Source organism: Bos javanicus, chromosome 18 (genome assembly GCF_032452875.1).
Source record: "Bos javanicus breed banteng chromosome 18, ARS-OSU_banteng_1.0, whole genome shotgun sequence".
NCBI lineage: Eukaryota > Metazoa > Chordata > Mammalia > Artiodactyla > Bovidae > Bos > Bos javanicus.
Genome location: NC_083885.1, coordinates 55601421 through 55623986, shown reverse-complemented (window position 1 = coordinate 55623986; position 22566 = coordinate 55601421). Strand labels below are relative to the sequence as shown.

The 22566-nt window shown below is 50.1% G+C and overlaps 1 protein-coding gene across 2 annotated transcripts; it reads right to left on the bottom strand.

Moving 5' to 3' along the window:
- Positions 1-1975: 1975 nt before the first annotated feature.
- NUCB1 (nucleobindin 1) lies at positions 1976-22395 on the bottom strand. 2 transcript variants are annotated; one of them, XM_061388945.1, is made up of 13 exons: positions 22308-22395; positions 21783-21919; positions 18094-18201; positions 16252-16384; positions 15048-15151; positions 8751-8936; positions 8394-8484; positions 4580-4638; positions 4179-4271; positions 3996-4088; positions 3526-3696; positions 2983-3079; positions 1976-2868 (listed from the first exon to the last, which is right to left on the bottom strand). In XM_061388945.1, the coding sequence occupies exons 2-13, from the start codon at positions 21906-21908 to the stop codon at positions 2756-2758; spliced, it is 1374 nt and encodes a 457-aa protein (XP_061244929.1). In that variant the 5' UTR covers positions 21909-21919; positions 22308-22395; the 3' UTR covers positions 1976-2755. The 2 variants fall into 2 exon arrangements, with proteins under 2 accessions (XP_061244929.1, XP_061244930.1); XM_061388946.1 differs by having other exon boundaries at positions 22052-22321.
- Between the last annotated feature and the right edge of the window lie 171 nt (positions 22396-22566).

The window sequence follows — 22566 nt, the reverse complement described above, 5'->3', positions numbered from 1 at the left end:
GAAGCGTAGTTGGTTTACAATGTTATTTTCAAGTGTACCACAAAATGATTCACATATATTTGTGTATGTGAATATATATGTATGTGTGTGTGTGTATATATATATATTCTTTTTCATTACAGGTTATTATGAGGGGCTTCCCTGATAGCTCAGTTGGTAAAGAACCCACCTGCAATGCAGGAGACCCAGGTTCAATTCCTGGGTCAGGAAGATCCACTGGAGAAGGTATAGGCCACCCACTCTAGTATTTTGGGGGTTCCCTTGTGGCTCAGCTGGTAAAGAATCCGCCTGCAATGCGGGCGACTGGGGTTCGATCCCTGGGTTGGGAAGATCCCCTGGAAAAGGAAACAGCTACCCACTCCAGTATTCTGGTCTAGAGAATTCCATGGACTGTATGGTCCATGGGTCGCAAAACGTCAGACACGACTGAGCGACTTTCACTTCGCTTCACTTCATGAGATACTGAATATAGCTCCCTGTGCTATACAGTAGGTCCTTGTTGCCATGATCTTAGTTTTCTGAATGTTGAGCTTTAAGCCAACTTTTTCACTCTCCTCTTTCACTTTCAACTCTCTTCAGCCCCGTGGACTGTAGTCTGCCAGGCTTCTCTGTCCATGGGATTCTCCAGGCAAGAACACAGGAGTGGGCAGAATTTCCTCCTCCAGGGGATCTTTCTGACCCAGGGATTGAACTCGATTCTCCTGCATTGGCAGGTGGATTATTTACCACTAGCGCCACCTGGGAAGCCCTAGTTGTATAAACATGTCCACTTAATACCAATAACAGCTATTACTTGCTAACCTTATATTTCAGGCCAGAGGAAATGCCACTCATGTATAGGCTTATTAGATCCTTCAAAGAATGCTGCAAAGTGGCTACCATTTTAAGCCTAGTTTCCAGATTGGGCCACTGAGGCCCAGCTTCCAGTTTTCCAAGAGAAGCAGAGAGGCTGTGGCTCAAGTTTGTGAAGGTCATTGTTGAGGTTCCTAAGGGAAGGGTGGGTGCAGCACTATATCTTCCCAGTAAACTTCCTTGAACATTCCAGGATCTGGGAATATGTATTGCTTTTTTGTTTTTAAATTATTTTGCTTGCACTGGGTTTTCATTGCTGTGTGGACTTTAGTAGCGGCGATCGGGGGCTACTCTTTGTTGTGCTGCGAGGCCTCATCATTGCTGTGGCTTCTCTTCTTGTGGAGTATGGGCTCTAGAGCACACAGGTTTCAGTAGCTGCAGCACACAGCCCCTAGAGCACAGGCTCAGTAGTTGTAGTACTCAGGCTTGGTTGCTCTGCAGCATGTGAAGTCTTCCCAGACCAGGGATCAAACCCGAGTCCCCTGCATTGGCAGGTAGATTCTTATCAACTGGGCCACCAGAGAAATCCTGAGAATATGTATTGTTAATGACCCTCACAGATAATTTTTTATCACTGGGGCCTCCTTTATATTTCTTCCTTTTTGTGGATGCTAAACTAGACCTGTCTCATTTTCAGTAACATTCTGGTAAACAGGCTCTGGGTGGGCTCAGGAGGCTGATTTTTAGCCTCTGCCAATTTCGTCAGTTGTCAGTGCAGACAGGTGTGACATCCAGAGCAGCTGCAGCCACTTTGGGACAAGAGGAGTACAGGTTCCCCCCCACCTTCCACGCACACCTACCACAGCAGGGCTAGCAGATGGGAGAACCTAGTTCCCTGAAGGCTTTGGAGTCACTTTACTTTGAGACTTCTTGTTTGGGGCGATAATACACTTTTCTTTCTTGTGTAAGCCTAGGTTTGGGTTTTCTGTCCTTGTGGCTGAAGGGATTCTACTGAAGGTATGCACATGTGTGTAGGCAGCAGACCCATCAGGACAGGACAAAGATGCCATGATGGAGCCTCTCAGAAATGCTTGAATTGATTCTTAATGAAGAGGGCTTTGGCAGGTGAAGCACAAGTGGAGTTTCAGAAGAAACAGGGTTTCCAAAGAAACAGAGGCATGGCTTTGTTCCAGAAAGTGTATTTGGATGGAACCAGCATATAGAGCATAACAGGGAGCCGTGTGAGATAAAGCCAGAAAGGCTGAGGGGCTGGAACCTAATCCTGCGGTGGGGTCAGTTCTGTGATCCTTCTGGGGATGTGGAAGGAAGGGGCTAGGAGCCATGACATCAGGGAGGGGGCTGAGATGGCTGGAAACCAGGGGTCAGGAGAGTCAGGGCTCCTGGGATCAGAGTTGATCAGCGATGCAGAGGACTCTTCTGGCCCTCACACCCAGCTGTGGGGGAGACACTATCTTTGAGGCATCGCCAGTCCCACAAAATGTAGAGAAAGGTGTTGAGGGGCCACTGAAGCCCCACAGACCAGCGGAAGCTGGGCCCAGAGCAGCAGGCAGGATTTCAGCAGCTGTGGGGATGCGGGATGCTGGAGTGGCCACAACCTGGGCGTCAAGGCCAAACCAACTAGAAAGGCAGGTGTGAGCAGACCCTCCCTGGAGGAAGGGGGCTTCCCTCAGTGAAGCTGAGGCCAGTGAGCACTCAACTGGATACGAGAAGGCAAGTCCCTTGGAGGGGAACAGAAAGAGGGGACCACAGACTGGAAGGCTGTGGAGACTGAGGTGACAGATACAGGGCCTGGGCAGCAGTATGAGAAGGAAACAGCCAGCCTGTTCCCCCTCCCACAGGAGGCCACAAGTGTGGCCGGGTCCCCAGAGGAGGTTGATTGTGACACTCCACCCCCCTCCCATCAGCCTTGGGAGGAACCCTGAGTGTTGGGGTCCTGGAATGATCACAGGTGCTGTGAATCCAGCTGGGGAGGCTCAGGGGTCTGTTCTGGGACCTTCTTTTCTGAAGCATCCACATCCTTCTGGTCACCAGCTGGAGCTGGGACGGGTACATCATCTGAAAACGGAGGGAGAACATGGCAGGGCTAGACATCGCAGCCCCTCCTCCCTCAGACACGGAAGTCTGGGCCCCCAGCTCCCTCCCTGGCCCCTGGGCCCAGCGGGCCAGCACCTGTGTCCGGGTGGAACTTGAGCTGTCCCTCGGGGCCGGGGGCTGGGTTGTTGTGGCTTTGCTGCTGCTGTTTCCTCTGTTCCATTTGCAGAACGGCCTGCAGCGGGTGGGGGAGATCACAGAGGCAAGACGGTAGCATGCTGAGTCTCCATGGCAACCTGCTGTGTGGTCATGGACCAGTCCTTTCTCTAGGGCCTTCAGTTTTCCTCTCTCACTGAGAGTTGGACTTAATACTAGTTAAAGATCCAGTTCTCCCTTACCTGTCATGGCTTGTGTCACACCTTGGGACAGGGAAGCCGCTTCCTCCCTCTTTGGCCTTCCCCTCCTTTCCTGCTTACAACCTCACTGCCCTTATCCAACATGGCAGCTGCGCAGCAGCCAGGGATGAGAACAATGTCTGCCCTTACTCAAGATGGCAGCGGCTGCCACCCGTGGATCTACCAGTGATTAACATAGTGGCCCCAGGCCTTCCCCACTTGTGGACACACCAGGACAAAGGCCACCAGGGAATCAGAGAATGGATCCATTTCCCTGGCCAGTCACCTGCTGCAGCTCTCTCTTCTGGGCCTCCAGGCGGCCCTGGGAGCGCCCCAGAGCCTCGGTTTCCTGGCTGAGGCGCTGGGCCTTGGCATTCAGCTCTGCCTCCCGGGCAGCCAGCTCCTCCTCAAAACGCCTCAGCTCCTCCTCCGTGTAGGCAGGGTGCATCTCTACCGTCTGCAGGGTGAGAACAGGGGACGTCGGCAGGGGGACTCCAGCCTTGCCCTGCTGATGGAGGAGGTTCAGGGAAGATGGGGAGGCCTGGGCCAGGCGTGTGGATGGAGAGACCTAAGCCGGAACTAGGGAAAGAGGATAAAGGCCAGAGTTGGGGGGAGAGAAATTCCAGGGGGTTGGGGGAACAGAGAGCTGAGGGTGGGAGGCCCAGAGAGAAACCGAAGTGGCCAAAGACCCTGAAGGAAGGGTTAGGTCTGTGAGAGAGGGATAGTCAGGACCCAGAGTATCACCCATGTCCTCACCTCCCAGCCCTCCCCGGTGTCCCCGAACTCCTTCCTCTGCGTGGATGCGAGGAACTCCTCCAGGGTCACGAGGCGGTCCTGGTTGGTGTCCACCTGGGGAGCCAGGTAAGGGTAAGCAACGGAGCAGGACCTCCTCCACCTACCTATCTCACCCCCGCCCACGACCCAGGTCCCTCTACTCACATTCTTCATCACGTGCTCGCGCATGCGCAGCCGCTCCTCCTCCATCTCCCGCATGTCATCGTCCTCATTCTTTGGGTCATACACCTTCTCCAGCTGCAAGGGTCAAGTGAAAGGCAGGATATACTGAGAGGTCCAGGGTTATGCTCCTTCCCAGGCTAACCTAACCGCCCCCACCCCCCCCCCCCCCCCGCCCACACACACAGACACAGCAAACTTCAACTCCCATCAGTCTTTGGGGTACCCTGCCACTCCTGGCAGCCTCTTTTTGCCCAAGGGACTGCTGGGAGTTGTAGTTTTCACCCTGAACCCACATCCAGGGGCACCTTAGGGGATCCTGAGGATCCTAAGGGGACATGTGGTTGATATGGGCATCCTTTTCACCCACGGCCTCCAAGACACACCTCCTTGGTGAAGAGGGCCTCTAGCTCCTGCTCATCCAGGACACCATCGCTGTTGATATCTGAAGAAGAGACAACAAGGTTTCTTGGGGGACTAACCACAGAGTGGGTCAAGTCCCTAAGTGATCTGCTAGAGAAGATCTGGCTGATGCGAGGTCTATTCTCAGAGGACGGGCAACAGCAGGGTGGTTGTTAGGATGGTGGCCTTCAGGCTTCAGTGCCCCACAGACCTGATGTTAGGACACCCCTTTCCCAACCATCCTCAAGAATGGGATAGATGAAGTTCAGGCTCCATTGGGACTATTCGTGGGCCCACTGTCTTGCAGAATAACTTGATCTCTAGCTACCAGTGATCTGGCCACAGGATCAGCCCCTTTGCCCAGGATCCAGGGGTGTCAGCGGCACCTCCCTGAGAACCACCCCAGGGCTGACTCCCATCGCCAGAGAAGCTTCTCCCTGCCAATGTGCCATATGTGCCTTGCTCACTGCCCCAACAGAGGTGGCCAGGAACCCTGATCTTGCAAATCCAATGGTTAGTCTTTAGCCTGCACTTTAACTTGACTTTCTGCCTTTGGCTCCCAAAACATCATTCTCTCCTCTCCAGCTGCCCTTATTTTCCTTAGCCGGCCCTGACCTCTACACTTTGGTGTACCCCAGGGGTCAGGGTCATCTTTCCTATCAAGTATTCAGATTTGTCCATTATGGTTGCCACTAGTCAGATGGGCTGTTTAAATTTAAATCAGTATCAAATAAGATTAAAGTTTCAATTTATCAGTCCCACTTGCTACATGGCAAGCATTCAATACCCATAAATGGCCAGTGGGCGCCATATTGGGCAGCACACAGAACGTTAGCCATCATAAGGAGAGTTCAATTGGCCCAGACTTCCTTAGATGGATTTCCCTCACTTTAATGCCATCCATGAGCTGCCTCCACACTTGAATACCCCACTGCCTACTCTCCATCGCCACCTAAATGTCTAACAGACATCTCTTAACTTGATGTGAACAGACCTAGCTCCCAATCTTGTTTGCTTTTCTCTCCCATTCCTTCCAGTTGCTCAGGCCAAAAACCTCAGAGTCACCCTTGACTCTCTTGTTCCATTACAGTCCTCATCCAGTCCATCTCTGAGTCCTACCAGCTTGACCTTCAAGATGAATCCAGAATCCTATCACTCTTTCCTACTTCCATGGTCCAGCCATCAGCATCTCATGACTTCTGACTTGGATCCTGGTTTTGACCCTCGACCCCTACAGCCTGTCCTTGACACAGCACCCAGCACTCAGATGAATCCTGTTAACACTTGACAGGTGAGGTCAGTTCCTCTGCTCAAAATCCGTTTTCAGTGTCTCACTCAAGACAGAATAAAATCCAGCTTTCTCACTCTGACTGTGGAACTGCTCTTATCCCCCCAACAGTCTTTCCTATCATTCTTTTCTTTTGGTTGAGCCACTCAGCAGGTGGGATCTTAGTTCCCCGACTAGGGGAACTAAGTAAAAGCTCGGAGTCCTAACCCCTGGATTGCCAGGAAATTCCATTTCTCATCATTCTTCTCTTCCAGCATTCTGTTCCAGTGACCTTGGGAAACCCACCAAGTTCATTCTCCCCGGCCTGTGTTTGCTGTGTCCCCAATTTAGACACGTATCTGTGAGACTCAACCCCTCACTTCACTGAGGTCTTGGTTCAAATGTCATCTCTCTTGAGCTGTGCTGTGCCATCCAGTGGCTGCTAGCTACACGGGGCAAATGAAATTTCAATGAGCAACAATCACATACAATGAAAAATTCATTTCCTTGACATTATGCTAAGGGAAATAAGCCAGTCACAAAGAAGACAAATGCTGTACAATTCCACTTCTATGAAGTAGTTAAGAGTCAAAAATCATAGAGAAAAGAAAACAGAAGTAACTAGGGGCTGGGGGAAAGGTCATGCGGAACTGATGATTAACATAGAGCTTCAGTTTTTGCAAGGATGAAAACACTTGCATAACAATGTGAGTGTACTTAACCCTATTGAAATGTACGTTTAAAAATGGCTAAGATCGTAGATTTTATGTCAAGCGTATTTTACTACAATTACAAAATTTTAAAAATTTAACTGCACACCCCCACCACTATACTGTTTCTTAGTTGTAAAACCCACATTTCAAGTCCTTAATTAATAGCCATGGGAACTAATGGAACACATGGGAACTAAGAAGAACCGATTGTATAGCACAGGGAACTCTACTCAATACTCTCTAATGATCTACGTGGGAAAAGTAGCTTAAAAAAATAAGCTAAAAAAAAAAAGCTGAAACTGAGTCACTTTGCTGTACAGCAGAAATTAGCACAACACTGTAAATCAACTATGCGCCAATAAAAATGAATTTAAAAAGAAAAGAACAAAGGATGCTGGGTTAATAAACTTCCTCATTCATTTCAAAAAAGACTTCGCTGGTGATCCAGTGGTTAAGACTCTATGCTTCTACTGCAGGGGGCACAGGTTCAATCCCTGGTTGGGGAACTAGGATCCCGTACTCTGTGTGGTATGGAAAAAAAAAAAAAAGCAATTGGGCTGGCGGCTGCTGTCTTGGACAACACAGGCGTGGAACATTTCCATCAGCAGAGAAAGCTCTGCTGGACAATGCTGATCTAGCAAACACCTTTCCAGACCAAGTTATCTAAAAATCATCACTGTAGACCCTAAATTCCAATGTCGTTGTTTCCATGGTACATGTGACTCTCTGATCATCTACAATAGAACCAACTTCACCAACTCTAAAAATGTACTTTTTTTGCTCCCCATATTTTATCATGCATGAAATTGGGAGGTATCTTATCATTGAGGGTGTGTCAGTTTAAAGGGCAGTTTGTATAAAATTCGAGTGTGTCTTATACTCCAAGGTCACTTTGATTCACTGAAATAGAGTATTTGCCTGGTCACAGGCTCTGTGATGGCAGGGAGGCTTTCTTTTGTTCACATCTGTACCCACAGGGTCTCCATGAAACTCAGTCCTTAAGAGGTCACTTAGCAAACCTTTGTTGAATAAATGAATCAGACCCTGCTAAGCTCTGGTGACAGGCTATAGCTTTTGCGTGGGGATCCTGGGCACACCTGAGGGGGCCTGGCAAGAAGTGACATCAGGGGGATTCCCTGGTCATCCTGTGGTTAGGACTCTGCGCTTTCACTGCCAAAGGCCCCTGGTTCAATCCCTGGTCAGGGAACTAAGATCCTGCAAGCCTCAGGGCACAGTTAAAAAAAAAAAAAAAAAAAGTGACGTCAGGATATAAGACCCAGCACGGGCCAGATTCAGAGTCAAATTCCTGTCATTTGGAGGTTTTGGAATTTGAGGCTGGATACAGAGGTGATGTTTCCAGGCAGGAGGAGGATGAAGGGGAATATGCCCCTGAATTAGCATGCAGAAGGGGCTTCCTGGCTCCTTGGAGGCCCAGTAACTACAGCTCAGCACCCCCGCCCCCCAACACCCCGCCTTAGCAATAGGACCCCCGGGGGGACCAGGGCTTCTGTACTGCCATGAAGTAGGGCGGGAGCCGGGGGTGGTCCATACCTAGCCAAGCCTGGTTTGCTCTGTTAGGGATACTGATCAGTCCTTACAACCCAGAAGTCTGGTGTACCTCAGAAGAAAGGACCAGCTCTTGTATGCAGGATCTTGGCCCCAACAACAGGGGGTGACAGGGTCTTTCTGACCACCAGGGGAGAGGGGCTCAGCATTCTTAAGCCCCATGACATAAGGGAGACCCCTTTCCAGCATTCAGGCCCCAGACAGGTCAGACCTCAGTGTTAGCCTGGGTCCTGGACTCCCTCCCCACCTTACCATGCAGTATGAAGAAGGTCTTGGGGTTAAACCTGTTGGGGTCCAATCCATCCAGTTCCTCCCATACCTCCTTCAGCTGGGCTTGGCTGCCCTGTGGAAGGGAGAGCCAGGGGCTCATGAGCAAGAAGGCTGGGTCCCACAGGATGAAGCTAGAGAGAACCCTTTACCCCCATCCCTCGAATGTCTTACCCCTCAAACAAAAAAACTACAACTCCCAGCAGCCCCTGGAGGTAGCTAGGCACATTAAAAGGGAGCTCTGCCTTAAGGTCTGCTGGGAGTTATAATTTTTCAGCTGCATTCCTGTGGAGCTCGGAAAGTTGGACGTGGTGGGGGCTGGGCATAAATGGGGGTTCTTACAGGCACATTAACTTTGGGGTGTTCTCGGTGCCGGCGCTGTTGCTCTTCCAGCTTCCTCTCCGCCTCCTTCCGCTGCTCTTCCCCCAGGGACTCCAGATAACGGCGTCTCTCATGTTCCTTGAGCATTTCGTAGCGTTTGAACTCTTCATGATGGGCTGCGTCGTACTGGGCCAGGTCCCGAGTAGCCTGGGGAAAGGCAGCTGGTCATTCCCACCTCACCTCTATACCCAGTTCCTAATTCCAACCTCTGAATAGCCAGGCCTTTGGCTCTGAATCTGGATCCACCCCCCCCGCCCCCCGCCCGCTTCCACCTGTGCTGGGTCTTAGGTCCCAATGTCACTTCTTGCCCCATAACACAAAGCCTCCCTTCTTTGCTCAAAAAAAGATGAGGATGGTTACACAATAGCAACATTAACTCACCTGTTTCAAGTCCTCCACAATCTCAAGATCTTGGAGGAATAAATAATAAGGAATAGCTCATGAGGTGGCTTACAATGGAAAGCAGTACAGTTAAGAGGGTAAAGAACATGAGGGCTCTAATTATTCTGTCCAGGGTTCAAATCTAGGCTCTGTTATGTGAGCAAGTCCCAGTTGCTGTATGACCTGGGGCAAGTCACTCATTCTCTCTGTGCCTCTGTTTCTGCCTCTGGAAATTGGAGATAACAATACATAGTGGGTGGTCCAGGGTCCCCCCTCCCCCACCTCAGAATTCATGTGAACAGAACTGCAGAATGTGACTTCTTTGAGACAGGATCTTTGAAGATCTAATTAGGTAAGATCAGGTCCTGCTGGATGAGGGTAGACCCTAATTCTAAGGACTAGTGTCTACAGAGAGGACACAGAGAGAGACAGAGAGAATGCCATGTGATGGTAGAAGCAGAGACTGGAGTGAGGTGTCTACAAGCTAAGGAATGCTGGCAACCCCCAGCAGCTAGAAGTAGAAAGGAGCAGATGCCTCTAAAGAAACTTTGGTTTTGGCCCAGTGATACTGATTTTGGACTTCCGTCCTCCAGAACTGTGAGAAACCTTTGTGTTGTTTTAAGGCATGAGTCTGTGGTAATTTGTAATATGGCAGCAATAGAAAGCCAATACAGCTGTTGTGTGGGGAACAGACAGAGGTTCTCAACCTGGGCTGACTGCGGTCCCCAGGGGACAGCTGTCAATGTGTGCAGATATTCTTGGTCACAGCTGGGGGAGGTCTATTGGCATCTAGTGGGTAGAGGCCAGGGATGCTGCTAAACACCACACAATGCACAAACAGCCCCACAACAAATTATTCAGCCCCAAATGCCAAAAGTGCCGAGAAACCCTGCTGGCATGCGTGAAAGGCAGAAGCAAGAAGCCTATTTCTTTTTTTTTTTTTTTTTTTATTCTAGAAAGTGCAGGGAGAGAAACACAAAACTTGATTACATGGGAGGTGCATTTTAGAAAAGGGAAAAGCAGGTTGAGGAAAGGGGGCTGGATGTACAGGGCTGAAACTGGTGGCTCATGAGCATACACAATGAAACGAGAGGAACAGAATTCAGTACAGCAGCTGAAAACGAGTACAGTGTTCTAACACTAAGCGGGCAGCAGAGACAATCCAATGCTCTACGAGGTTTAAACTTCTTAGTCCGTCATAATTAAGACATTCCATGTATCAGTGTCTTCTAAATTTTAAGTGAAGAGGTATCTGGGGGAAGAAAATAATTTCTTTACCTCGATTTACTAACAAGTCTGAATGAATGACATGAAGGTTATGATGAAAACACTCAGCATAATTTCATAAAAGATAGGTCATGCCAGAAATGGAGCAGTGAATACATCTAAGAGCTGCCCTTTCAGATGCCCTGGTTTTTAACTACCTTCTTTTGCTAAGCACTAAAAGAATTTTGATTGTAGGGATCACAATCATTCTACAGCATTTGTTCAAACCAAGGAAATATCCTAAACATTTCACATCCCAGGGAATTACACAGAGGCTTTTCTGTCTTTGGGTTCCCTAGGTGGTGCAGTGGTAAAGAATCCACTTGCAAATGCAGGAGACACCAGCAATGTGGGTTCGATCCCTGGGTCAGGAATATCCCCCGGAGGATATTCCAGGGGATATTCTTGTCTATGTGCCTGGAAAATGCCATGGACAGAGGAGTCTGGTGGGCTACAGTCCATGGGGTTGCAAAGAGTCAGACCCAACTGAGCACTTTTTGTCTTTATGCTAATATTGATTGACCGGTAGCCCTGGCTGGAGCACTATGTTGAAAAGGATGCTGAGAGTATATCAGGCTCAAAAAGAAACAGTACGGTGGTTAGTTAGCAATGTCTACCACCAGGGAAAAGGAAATGGCAACCCACTCCAGCACTCCTGCCCGGAAAATCCCATGGATGGAGGAGCATGGTAGGCTACAGTCTATGGGTCACAAAAAGATTGAGCGACTTCACTTCACTTCACCAACAGGGAAGTTAACAAAGTCATTTTCCTAGGGAACAAATGTGACCTCATTTTTTTTTTTCTATTAGGAATAATGCACTTAAGACAGGAAAACCAACCTGTATTATATTATATATTACCTTCCTTCTCTTATATCCTAACATAAACAAAACACGTGTGACACTCCAAACGATATATAGTATCTTACTAATTTGCAGTAAATACTGCTCAGTTTCTCTTCTCTTCTTGAGTGGTATCACCCCTCTTTCCTTCAAAATAGCTCATAACCAGCTACTCTGTAAACTTCTGTTTAGTATATGTCCTAAGTCACGTTTTCTTCAGCACAGTTTTTACTACAGATATACCAACTGAAGGATCTCACTTCAGTCTTTTCCTCTACTTGACATCCAACATTTGCTCTGTGTCTGTCATACTTTGTGAAAAGCTAGGAGCTATTTAAAATTTCAATTTCCCAAGACCTACCCTAGATATGCATGCATGTGTGCTAAGTCATTTCAGTCATGTCCAGTTCTTTGCATCCCCATAGACTGTAACCCGCCAGGTTACAGTCCTCTCTCCATCCATGGGGTTCTCTGGGCAAGAACACTGGAGTGGGTTGCTATGCCCTCCTCCAGGGGATCTTCTGGACCCAGAGATCAAACCCATGTCTCTTATGTCTCCTGCACTGGCAAGCAGACTCCCCACCACTAGCGCCACCTGGGAAACCCACCCTAGATCTACTGACCCAGAACTTCCATGGGATAGAACACAGCAATCTTTTAATTGCTCCCTAAGTCTCACGGCAGGTCTCCATTTGAGAGTTCTGGTAGGGCCAGTAAATGCTGTTAGTATGTTTAATGTGAGATAGAGAACAACAAGTAACATAGGAGAGGTACAGATAAAATGCTTTTAACGTCTACTGAAAAGACTCCAGGATGAAAGGCTTCGTAGAGAAGATGACAACAGAACAGAACCTTGAAGAAAAGGTGGAATCTGAAGATGAGAAAAGAAAGGGATCTCACAAGGATAAAGCAATACGCCAAGATACAGAGATGGACAGGATGGGGAACAGCAAGGACTGAAGAGCTTAGGTGGGCTAGGGAGAAGGGTATGCAGAGTACTGATGGGCAAGGCCAAACATAAAGGCCAGATTACAGAATTTAACCCGTATTCCACAGGCAATGAAGAACTCTATAAATTATTAAGAATACAGCTAACAATAACTGAGCTGTGCATGAGAAAGATTACACATAGGCAGATAAAAACGGAGAAAGAGATAGAAGAAAAGAGTAATGAAGAAGTTATTACAAAACCCCAGGGACGGGCTTCCCTGGTACCTCAGTGGTAAAGAATCCGCCTGCCAATGCAGGGGACATGGATGTGATCCCTGGTCCAGGAAGATCCCACCTGCCTCCGAGCAACTAAGCCTGTGCGCCACACTACTGAGCCTGTGCTCCAGACCACGAATTGCAGCTACTAAGCAAACGCGCCACGACCACTGAACCTGCTCACCGAGAACCTCCAAGAGAAGCCAGGGCAATGAAGAGTAGTGCCTGCTCGCCACAACTAGAGAAAAGCCCTAGCAGCAGCAATTGGCTGTGACTCGGCACAGCCAATAAACAAAGTTAAAAACAAAAAAATTCCAGGTAAGAAATAACAAAGACCCCACACCAAGATGGCAGCAGCAGGACTGGAGAACATGAGAGGTCATCTGCATGTATTAAAGATTTGTCACCTGGGCAAGGAAGAAGCCGAAGGGACAATTATCAGCCAGCAGTTCCACTGGCAAAGACCAGGAAACAGCAGCAAGAGAAAATTTGGGGTAGGAAATAAATTCCATTTTGCGTGCATACATGCACAGTCAAGTCCGTCTCTTTGCATCCCCACAGACTACAGCCCACCAGGCTCCTCTGCCCATGGCAAGAATACTGGAGGGCTTCCCAGGTAGAGCTAACTGTAATGAACCCTCCTGCCAATGCAGGAGATGTAAGAGACTCAGGTCCGATCCCTGGGTTGGGAAAATCCCTTGGAGGAGGGTGTGGCAACCAACAAGATTCTCCAGTATTCTTGCCTGGAGAATCCCATGGACAGAGAAGCCTGGTGGGCTATATAGTTCGCATAGGATCGCAAAGAGTTGGACACGACTGAAGTGACTTAGCACACACGCAATAATGGAGTGTGTTGCCATTTACTCCTCCAGGAGATCTTCCCGAATCTGGGAGTAAACCCCCATGTACTGTATCTCCTGCATTGGCAACAGGGTTCTTTACCACTGAGCCACCTGAGAAGCTCAAATTCCATTTAAAATGCAGAGGAGCCATCAAAGGGAGTGGTAGAAAAACCGTTGGAAATTATAAACTTGAGCACTTTTAGGGAAGAGATACAGATTTCAAAGTCAACAGCTAACAACTGGGAGTAACTAAAAGTAAAAGGCCACAGAGATAATAGAAAGAACAAGACACATAAGGGCCATTATCACAAAAGAATTCGGTGACTGGGCATGAAGGATAAGAAAGTCAATAATGACTTTGAATCTGCATAACTAAGAGAATGGAAGTGTCATAATAGAAAGAGAAGAGAAACAGTTAAGTCTTAAAGGGAAAATAAAGGTAGGGTAAATAATCAACTGCCAACACTGTTATTTACAAAGACTCTGCTGCTGCTGCTGCTAAGTTGAGTCAGTCGTGTCCGACTCAAGAAGCCTATTTCTCAATATGATAGGGGTTGAGACCAGGAGAATGACAGTGGGGCTGGAGGAATGTTTTGGAAAGAAGCGGCAGAAACATCCCTTAGGGACAGAGGTCAGGCATGGACCCAATCAAATGACTGCTATTAGCTTTACAGCCACTAGATGGCGCTCCAATCAGCCAGGAAAGCAGGCTCAGGTTCAGGCTAGGAGGAAGGGAGTGGGTTCTGTCCAGGGGGTGCTGGGCAGCTACAGCAGGGCTGTGAGCCAGGGAGAGGCAGAGGCGGGGGCAGGCCTGAGTATCCCTGGCCACTCCCCAGCCCCACACTTGGCTTTGCACACGAGGCACGGTTGTGGATCCCACTTCTCACATGAGGACTATTTAGTTGCTGGGCTAGTCTAACAAATTACTGCCAATTTTGTGGCTTAAAAAACACACACTTATCATCTTACAGTATGGAGGCTGGAGTCTGAAATTAGCTTCAGTGGGCTGCAATTACAGTGCTGGCAAAGCCGTGCTCCCTCCAGAGATTCTAGGAGAGAATCCTCTTTGCTTTTTCCAGTTTTTACAAAGACCTTTTTTTCTCGGCTGCCCTGATCAGGGAAATGAACCTGCACCCTCAGCAGTGAAAGCTCAGAATCCTAACCACTGGACCCCCAGGGAACATCCAGAAGTAAACTCAATTTCTTTTTTTCTTTGCCACGCAACACACTTGGCAGGATCTCAGTTCCCTGACCAGGGATGAAACCTGGGCCCTTACAGTGAAAGCCTGGAATCCTAAACTAGGATGCCAGAGAACCCTATAAGGACCCTTTTGATGACACTAAGGGCCCACCAGGATAACTCAGGCTCATCCCCCATCTCAAGATCCTCGGCTTAATCACATATGCACAGGCCCTTTTGCCGCATCAGGTCATATAGTGAACAGGTAACGTCTTTCAAGGGGCCGTTATTTTGCCTACAACAAGGACACAGAGGAGAGAGGGGAGAGATCTGAATCCAGGTGTGAGTGAAGCCAACTCCCCCCACCCCCCAACTCTGCTTTCCTGTAGAGAATCTGGGGAAGGCGTTTAGGCACAACCAGCCCTCTGCAGCCTGCTGGCCTGTGAGAACACCAGGCAGGCGTGAGCAGGCTCAGTCCTGGGCTCCGTCCCCTTCTTCCCCTGGGGGCAGTCCTCTGCCTTCAGGTCCCCTGTAAGTTACCGTCTGGATCAACAGCTCTAGGTCCCGGGCCTCGAATGTGTGCTGATTCTGAGGGTCCAGGTGTTCAAACTGCTTCAGGAGGTTCAGGTGATCCAACTGTATGTCTGGATGAGAAGGAAGAGTGGGGGGAAAGCATGAACTCATGGAATGTTCCTTCTTCCAAAATCCCTATCCTGGACTGGATGGGCTGGATGTGCTCTAAAGGAGGTCACAGAGGGCATGGAAGGATGTCACAGAGGACAGCATGAATGGGCCTGGAGCAATCAGGGAAGGCTTCCTGGAGGAGGCAATGAACACAATTGAGTCTGATGCTGAAAATGATAATAACCAACATGTGTCAAATACATATTATATGCCAGGCCCTGCTCCCTAAACACATTAAATATATTAATGCATTTACTTTTCACAAAAGTCTCACATAGGTTCTGCCATTATCTCACTTTATGGTTGTGGAAACAGGCTCAGAGAGGGGAAGGGACATCTAGGTCACCATCTAAGAAGAGGCAGAATGAAGATTAGCTGGGCTTCAGAGCACATGATACTCAGCCTCCCTATGGGTTGAACTGCCTTGCCCCCACATTCACACAGGGGTTCAAATCCTGACCCCCAGTATCGCAGAACTTATTTGGAGACAGGGTTTTAGAGGCGATCAACTTAAAATGAGGTCATGAGGGTGAGCCCTAATCCCATATGACAGGAGTCCTTATAAAAATGGAAAATCTGGGGGCCTCCCTCGTGGTTCAGTGGTGAAGAATCTGCCTGCTAATGCAGGAGACACAGGTTCAATCCCTGGTCTGGGAAGACCTCACATGCCTTGGAGCAACTGAGCCTGATCGCTGCAACTATCTAGCCTGTGCTCTAGAGCCGGGGAGCCGCAACTACGGAAGCCCACTGCGCCTGGAGCCCGTGCTCCACCACAAGAGAAGCCCCTGCACGGCAACTAGAGAGTAGCCCTTGCTCTTTCACTGGTGGTCTGCCCAGCAAGGAAGACCCAGCACAGCCAAACAAATAAATTAAAAGAAAAAAAATTTTTAAGTACATTGTGGTAGGAAGAAAATTTGATCAATCTTCTACACAGATTTTACAAAGGCCTTGAGAAGGAGGCCCCGAAGGCGCCCCCCGCCCAAATCACTTAGACGCAGGGGAGGGAGGCCGCCGGCCCCGCCCACCGCGCCGCCGGCCCCGCCCACCGCGCCACGCTCACTGGGCTCCTGCTGGGCGTCCATCTTGGCCTTGAGCAGCATCCTCAGCCTAGACACCTCCTGCCGCTTGAGCTCGTCCAGCTTGGTACGGACGTGGTGGCTGACGAAGTCCAGCTCCCGGCTCAGCTTCCCACTCTGCCCAGGAGAGAGGGGACACTGGTCAAGCCGCCTTCTCTGGAGCCTTCTGCAAGCTTTCTGATGCCTTCCTGGGGTGCCCCAGAGCCCCCAAAACAGGATCGACATTTAGCGAGGGCTGATTCACACGACACCCCCCACTCCCGTCCCTGAAACAGAGAAAGTGCTGCGTGAGCCTGTCTTTTTCTGGGGGTGGGGGGAAAGGCACAGAGGGGTGCGTCCACTTGCTCAGAAGAGCGTGAGGGGAGGGGCTGGGATTGGAACCCAGCACCATACCACTCCAAAACCCGCCTGCCTACGTGGCAGCGTTTCTGACGTTATTTCGCACTTGTATGACCTTGAACAAGCTAGGTAGGCTCCAGAACTGCTGTTTCTCTGGCTAGGCAGCGGGACGGGCTGGGCTCATTGATCTCTGGTTCCACCCATCCATTGTCGGGGGGTCCAGGTGAGTGGGGACAGATGAGAACCCCAGGAATGCTGGGAGGTTTGCGGGGAGCAGGGCTGCCCTCCTCAGGGTATGGGCTCAGGGCTCAGTCAGTCCAGGCAGCCGTGTGTGTGTGTGTGTGTGTGTGTGTGTGTGTGTGTGGTTAGGGGATGGGGCAGGGTATGGGCTCAGGGCTCAGTCAGTCCAGGCAGCCGTGTGTGTGTGTGTGTGTGTGTGTGTGTGTGTGTGTGTGTGGTTAGGGGATGGGGCAGGGTATGGGCTCAGGGCTCAGTCAGTCCAGGCAGCCGTGTGTGTGTGTGTGTGTGTGTGTGTGTGTGTGTGTGTGGTTAGGGGATGGGGCAGGGTATGGGCTCAGGGCTCAGTCAGTCCAGGCAGCCGTGTGTGTGTGTGTGTGTGTGTGTGTGTGTGTGTGTGTGTGTGTGTGTGTGTGGTTAGGGGATGGGGCAGGGTATGGGCTCAGGGCTCAGTCAGTCCAGGCAGCCGTGTGTGTGTGTGTGTGTGTGTGTGTGTGTGTGTGTGTGTGCAGGGTATGGGCTCAGGGCTCAGTCAGTCCAGGCAGCCGTGTGTGTGTGTGTGTGTGTGTGTGTGTGTGTGTGTGTGTGTGTGGTTAGGGGATGGGGCAGGGTATGGGCTCAGGGCTCAGTCAGTCCAGGCAGCCGTGTGTGTGTGTGTGTGTGTGTGTGTGTGTGTGTGTGTGTGTGTGGTTAGGGGATGGGGCAGGGTATGGGCTCAGGGCTCAGTCAGTCCAGGGACTGAGACCCAGGCCTCCTGGAAGGACAAACACTGCTACCAGGACCTCAGGGTCCGCCTCCGTAAAATGGGGAGAATCCCAGCTCCTCTGGAGGCTTAAGGTGAGAGTTAGAGGAGATGTGTGTGATGGCAGCATCTCCCGTGTTTTGAATTCTTCCTGTGTGGACAGCACTTTGCTGCGAACTCACAGAACCAGCCCTTTCAGGGTACAGACTGAGGACAGCCACTGTGCAGGTCCACATCTTTTACACATCAGATAGTCCTGTCATCACCCCACTTTACAGATGGGAAAGCTGAGGCACAGCGCAGGGAGGCCACACAGCTGGTAGAGCTGATACTGGAAGCCATGGGCCACCCATATCCACACTTAACCACACATTCTGTCTTCCCCGCCCAGATCCTTTCTCAGCTGTGCGACCTGGAGAAGCGACTTCTTCCGCAGGCTCAGACTCTGCCCTCTGAGCACGCATCCCCTCATCCCTGCCCAGCGCGCTCGAAACCAGCCACAGCGCACCTTGATGTCCTCGGCATTGGCGGCCTGCAGCTTTTCCCGGAAGTGCCCATCAGTCTCCAGCACATTGATGACTTCCTGGAGGTACCGGTGATAGTACAGGCCTGTGTCCTGGGGCAACAAAGATGAACGTAGCAGTGCCAGCCCTGGGCCTCTCTCTGGTTCTGCCCTGCAGATAGGACCCAGAGACCACCCCACAGCCCTGAGCAGGAGGTCTGCCCCATGGGACACAGGCTCTGGAGCCAGTGACCTCGGTTGCTCTGTAATCCCAAATTACCCGACCCTATGGGCCTCAGCTCTCACCTCCTCTTAAATCTGTCTGTGCTGGAGATGAAATTAAAATCACATGGGTAAACACCAAGCCCAATACTGCCCCCAGAGTGGACATACTGCAATTTATTGGCAAGCAGTGAAACCGTCATTCATTCGATAAGCATTCACTCAGCCCCTACCATTTCCCAGGCACTGTTCAAGAGAACACAGCCAGTGAACAAGACAGACAAAAATCAGAACTTCCCTCATGGTCCAGTGGTTAAGACTTTGCACTTCCAATGCAGGGGGCGCAGGTTCAATCCTTGGTCGGGGAACTAAGATCCCACATGCCTCATGGCAAGGCCAAAAAAAAAAGACTGACAAAAATCCCCAGGCTCCTAGTCCTAGCCCTGCCACTTTTCTTTTCCAGGGTCTCACTCTTCCACAGACAATAAAATTCCCTACTTCTCAGAACTGTAGTGAAAAGTGATGAGATAAAAAGCCTGACACATAGTAAGGCTTTAGAAGAAACTCAGTCTACCGTAGCAATCATTACACGTGTTGAGGAAAATAAATGGGAAGAGATTGCCCAGCTATGGGTGTAACAGCTTCCTATTGCTGCTCTAACAAATATTACAAACTAAGTGACTTAGAGCCGTAAAAATTTATTCTTTTACAGAGTTCTGGAAGTCACAAGTCCAAACTGGTTCAGCAGGACTGGGCTTATTCTGCAGACTTGAGGGAACAATCTGCTTCTTTGCTTTTTCCAGCATCTAGAGGCTGCCTGCTGGAGAAGGCAATGGCACCCCACTTCAGCACTCTTGCCTGGGAAATCCCATGGATGGAGGAGCCTGGTAGGCTGCAGTCCATGGGGTCTCGAAGAGTCGGACACAACTGAGCAACTTCACTTTTACTTTTCACTGTCATGCTTTGGAGAAGGAAACGGCAACCCATTCCAGTGTTCTTGCCTGGAGAATCCCAGGGACGGGGGAGCCTGGTGGGCTTCCGTCTATGGGGTCACACAGAGTCGGACACGACTGAGTGACTTCACTTTCACTTTTCACTTTCGTGCATTGGAGGAGGAAATGGCAACCCACTCCAGTGTTCTTGCCTGGAGAATCCCAGGGATGGCAGGGCCTGGTGGGCTGCCGTCTGTGGGGTCGCACAGAGTCGGACACGACTGAAGCAACTTAGCAGCAGCAGCAGCAGAGGCTGCCTGCATTCCTTGGCTTATGGCCTGGCCTCACTCTGACCTCTGCTTACATCATCACATCGCCTCTGACACTGACCTTCTTGCCTCTCTGTTCTAGGGGACCATTGTGGTTACACTGGGCCCATCTGAACAGTACCAGACATAGAGAAGGAAATAGCCAACCCACTCCAGTATCCTTGCCTGGGAAATCCCACAGACAGAAGAGCCTGGCGGGATCCAGTCTGTGGGGTCACAAGGAGTCGGACAGGACTTAGCAACTCAACAACAAAATACTACAGTATACAGAACTGTGAAAAAGAAAGTGAAAAGTGTCAAGGAGAAAATCAAAGTTTGCAGCATGGAATGTTTTTGCAACTCTTTCTGCTCATGGATACTCCCTTGTGTATGCCAGCAACTAGACATATGTATTCAGATACAAGGTGTTTTTTTTTGTTTCATAAAAGTAAAGTCATACTCTGTAAACAAAACAAACCAGACAGGATTACTTCTCCACCTAACTCAATCACACCCGCAAACACTCTTTTGCCATATATTCACAGATTCTGGGCATGGACATCTTTGGGGGCCATCATTCAACCACACAGAGTAGGCTAAATCCCAAATCTGCCAATGACTAGCTATGTAATGACTAGTGGAACTGCTAGGATGCCTTCTTACATTTCAATTTCAGCTAAAACAACAAATAACTTTCAGAATATGGATACTGCATGGAGGGCATTTATATTAGTAATTATTCACTGTGTATGTGAAACTCAATTTTAACTGAGCAAATCCTTTTTTTGCCAAGTCTTGCAACCTTAGTCCTTGGTCAAGATACTTAACTCTGTGCCTCTGTTTCCTCACCTGTAAAGTAAGGTTAAGGAATACCTACCTCATAGGGGCTGTTATGAGGATTAGAGGAGTTAATATCGCTAAATATTTAACTCAGAGCTTAGTTGTTGATCAGTTGCTTAGTCCTGTCTGACTCTTTGTGACCCCATGGACTGCAGCATGCCAGGCTTCTCTGTCCTTCACTATCTCCTGGAGTTTGCTCAAACTCATGTTCATTAAGTTGGTGATACTATCTAATCATCTCATCCTCTGCTGCCCCCTTCTCTTTTTGCCTTCAGCACTTAGTAGGAGCTGTCAGTGTTATTATGACTGCTGTCATCGCCATTTATAACCTTCTATTCACCTCAGAATAAAGTCTCCACCATGGTCCACAAGGCCCCGTGTGATTTGCCCCAGCCCGTCTCTGACCTCGTCTCCCCTTCTCTCACTCTGTCTCAAGCCACACTGGCTTCCTCTGCATCCTTCTACTCACTCTGCTCTCCTCCACCATACAGCCGTTGCCCAGGCTGTCAGATCTCAGTTCAAATGATCCCTCCTTCCTCCCTGACTATCATCGCTGGTGGTCCATTCTTAGCAGCCCCAGCCTTTCCAGTGAGCTAGGCTGGTCTGAGAGGGCAGGGGGCTTGCTCTAAATGAACTAAGGGAAAGGGAACTCAAGCTGCACTTCTGTATCTGCAGAGAATTCACAAGGCAAAGGTCTCGGCTGCTGGGTGGGGACCTGCCACACCACACACAGGAACTCAGAATGATCTGTTCCAGAGACAGCAACGTGTCCATTCCTAGTGGAAGCTGTAGGATTCGGGCCACGAATCAGGGCACTGGCCTTGAGGATCTTTTAAAGTTCCAAATTCCCTAAGACCATAGGTTTCATAGTGTTTGACAGACACGCACTGGAATAAATGAGCATTTTCCATGCCCCATGCCCATCATACTTTAAACTACAACTCCCATGAGCTCCCTGAAGTGAGAACACCCCAGTTAGCTAACATCACCAGCTCAGCGTGCTACTGGGAAATCTTTTTTTTTTTTTTTTTTCCCCAGCTTCCTTCTTGAGGGGAGGGCGTCTTAAAGGAGCAGAGAGATTTAGGTGTGTGTGGGGTGGGGGGCAGGGGCCCGGGGGCGGGATGCAGATTTTCTATCTAAAATCTGACCTGATTCCCCATACCTCATAGTCAGAGAGAGACTTAAAATCTGACAGACAGACAGACAGACAGACACACACACACACACACACACACACACGCCCTCAAGTTTTTCACCACGTCAAAGCCCTGGGACTGCAAAGAATGGCAGGCAAACTCCAAGCCACATCCGTAGCCACCCAGGGGCCACGGGGGAGCGGGAACTGTAGTACCACTGTAAACACATGGCTGGCAAGCAGGGCAGGGCCACTCACAGGGCTCTCGGTCGCGGGATTCTCCTCCTTGGGCGCCCCCCGCTCCAGGGGCACGGCCAGAACAGCGCGCAGCAGCAGTAGAGATGGCAGAAGGAAGAGGGCTGCACGGGGCCCAGAGGGAGGCATGGCGGCGTGGTCTGTGGGGGGCGGAGAGGTGGAATATGTCTGTCCCAAGACTCCTCCTCCCCTGGACCCAGGAGTCTGGACTTCCAGCACCGCTCCCCGCCCCCTTCCAAGAATCAAGATCCCAAGCGTTTAGTTATCCGGACCTAGGAGTCTGAGCCTCCAGCCTTTCCTTCCTCAGACCCAGGAGTCCTGGCTTCCAGCATCCTCTTCGCTTAGACTCAGGAATCCGGGATCTCGACCCCCTCTTTGCCTAAACCCAAAGGTCGAGGCCCCAGCCTCCTCTTCTCCCAGGACCTAGAGGTACCGGGGTCCTCCCCCGAGATCCAGTTTTCCAGCCCTCCGGTCCCCCGCCTCCCTTCTTCCCAGGACCGAAGAGTCTAGGACCCTCCAGCCTCTTACCTCTCCTTCACCGCAGAGGGCGTCTTCCTGGCATAGGACCTCCGGAGCTTTCTTGGTGTTTTCCCCCCTAGGCCACGCCCACTTTCCCGCATAGGACCCGATCTCAGCAGCCTGATTGGTCCACGCTGACTCCAGGTTCCTCGGGCCTCTGTCTAGCGGCTCCGCCCCTTGTCGAAGTCGCTGGCCTTTTCTCGAAAGCCTATCCTCTTTTCTTGGAAGCCCTACCTTTTGACGCCACATATCCTGCTTTTTAGGAGAA

What these genes read in the sequence shown, in the direction of transcription:
- NUCB1 (XM_061388945.1), bottom strand. Translation starts at nt 21,908, where the DNA reads ATGCCTCCCTCTGGGCCCCGTGCAGCCCTCTTCCTTCTGCCATCTCTA. An exon ending in CCAATGCCGAGGACATCAAG is followed by an intron (nt 16,385 to 18,093) that starts GTGCGCTGTGGC and finishes TCTCCTGGGCAG; the next exon opens with AGTGGGAAGCTGAGCCGGGA. An exon ending in ACACCGGGGAGGGCTGGGAG is followed by an intron (nt 3,697 to 3,995) that starts GTGAGGACATGG and finishes CTCACCCTGCAG; the next exon opens with ACGGTAGAGATGCACCCTGC.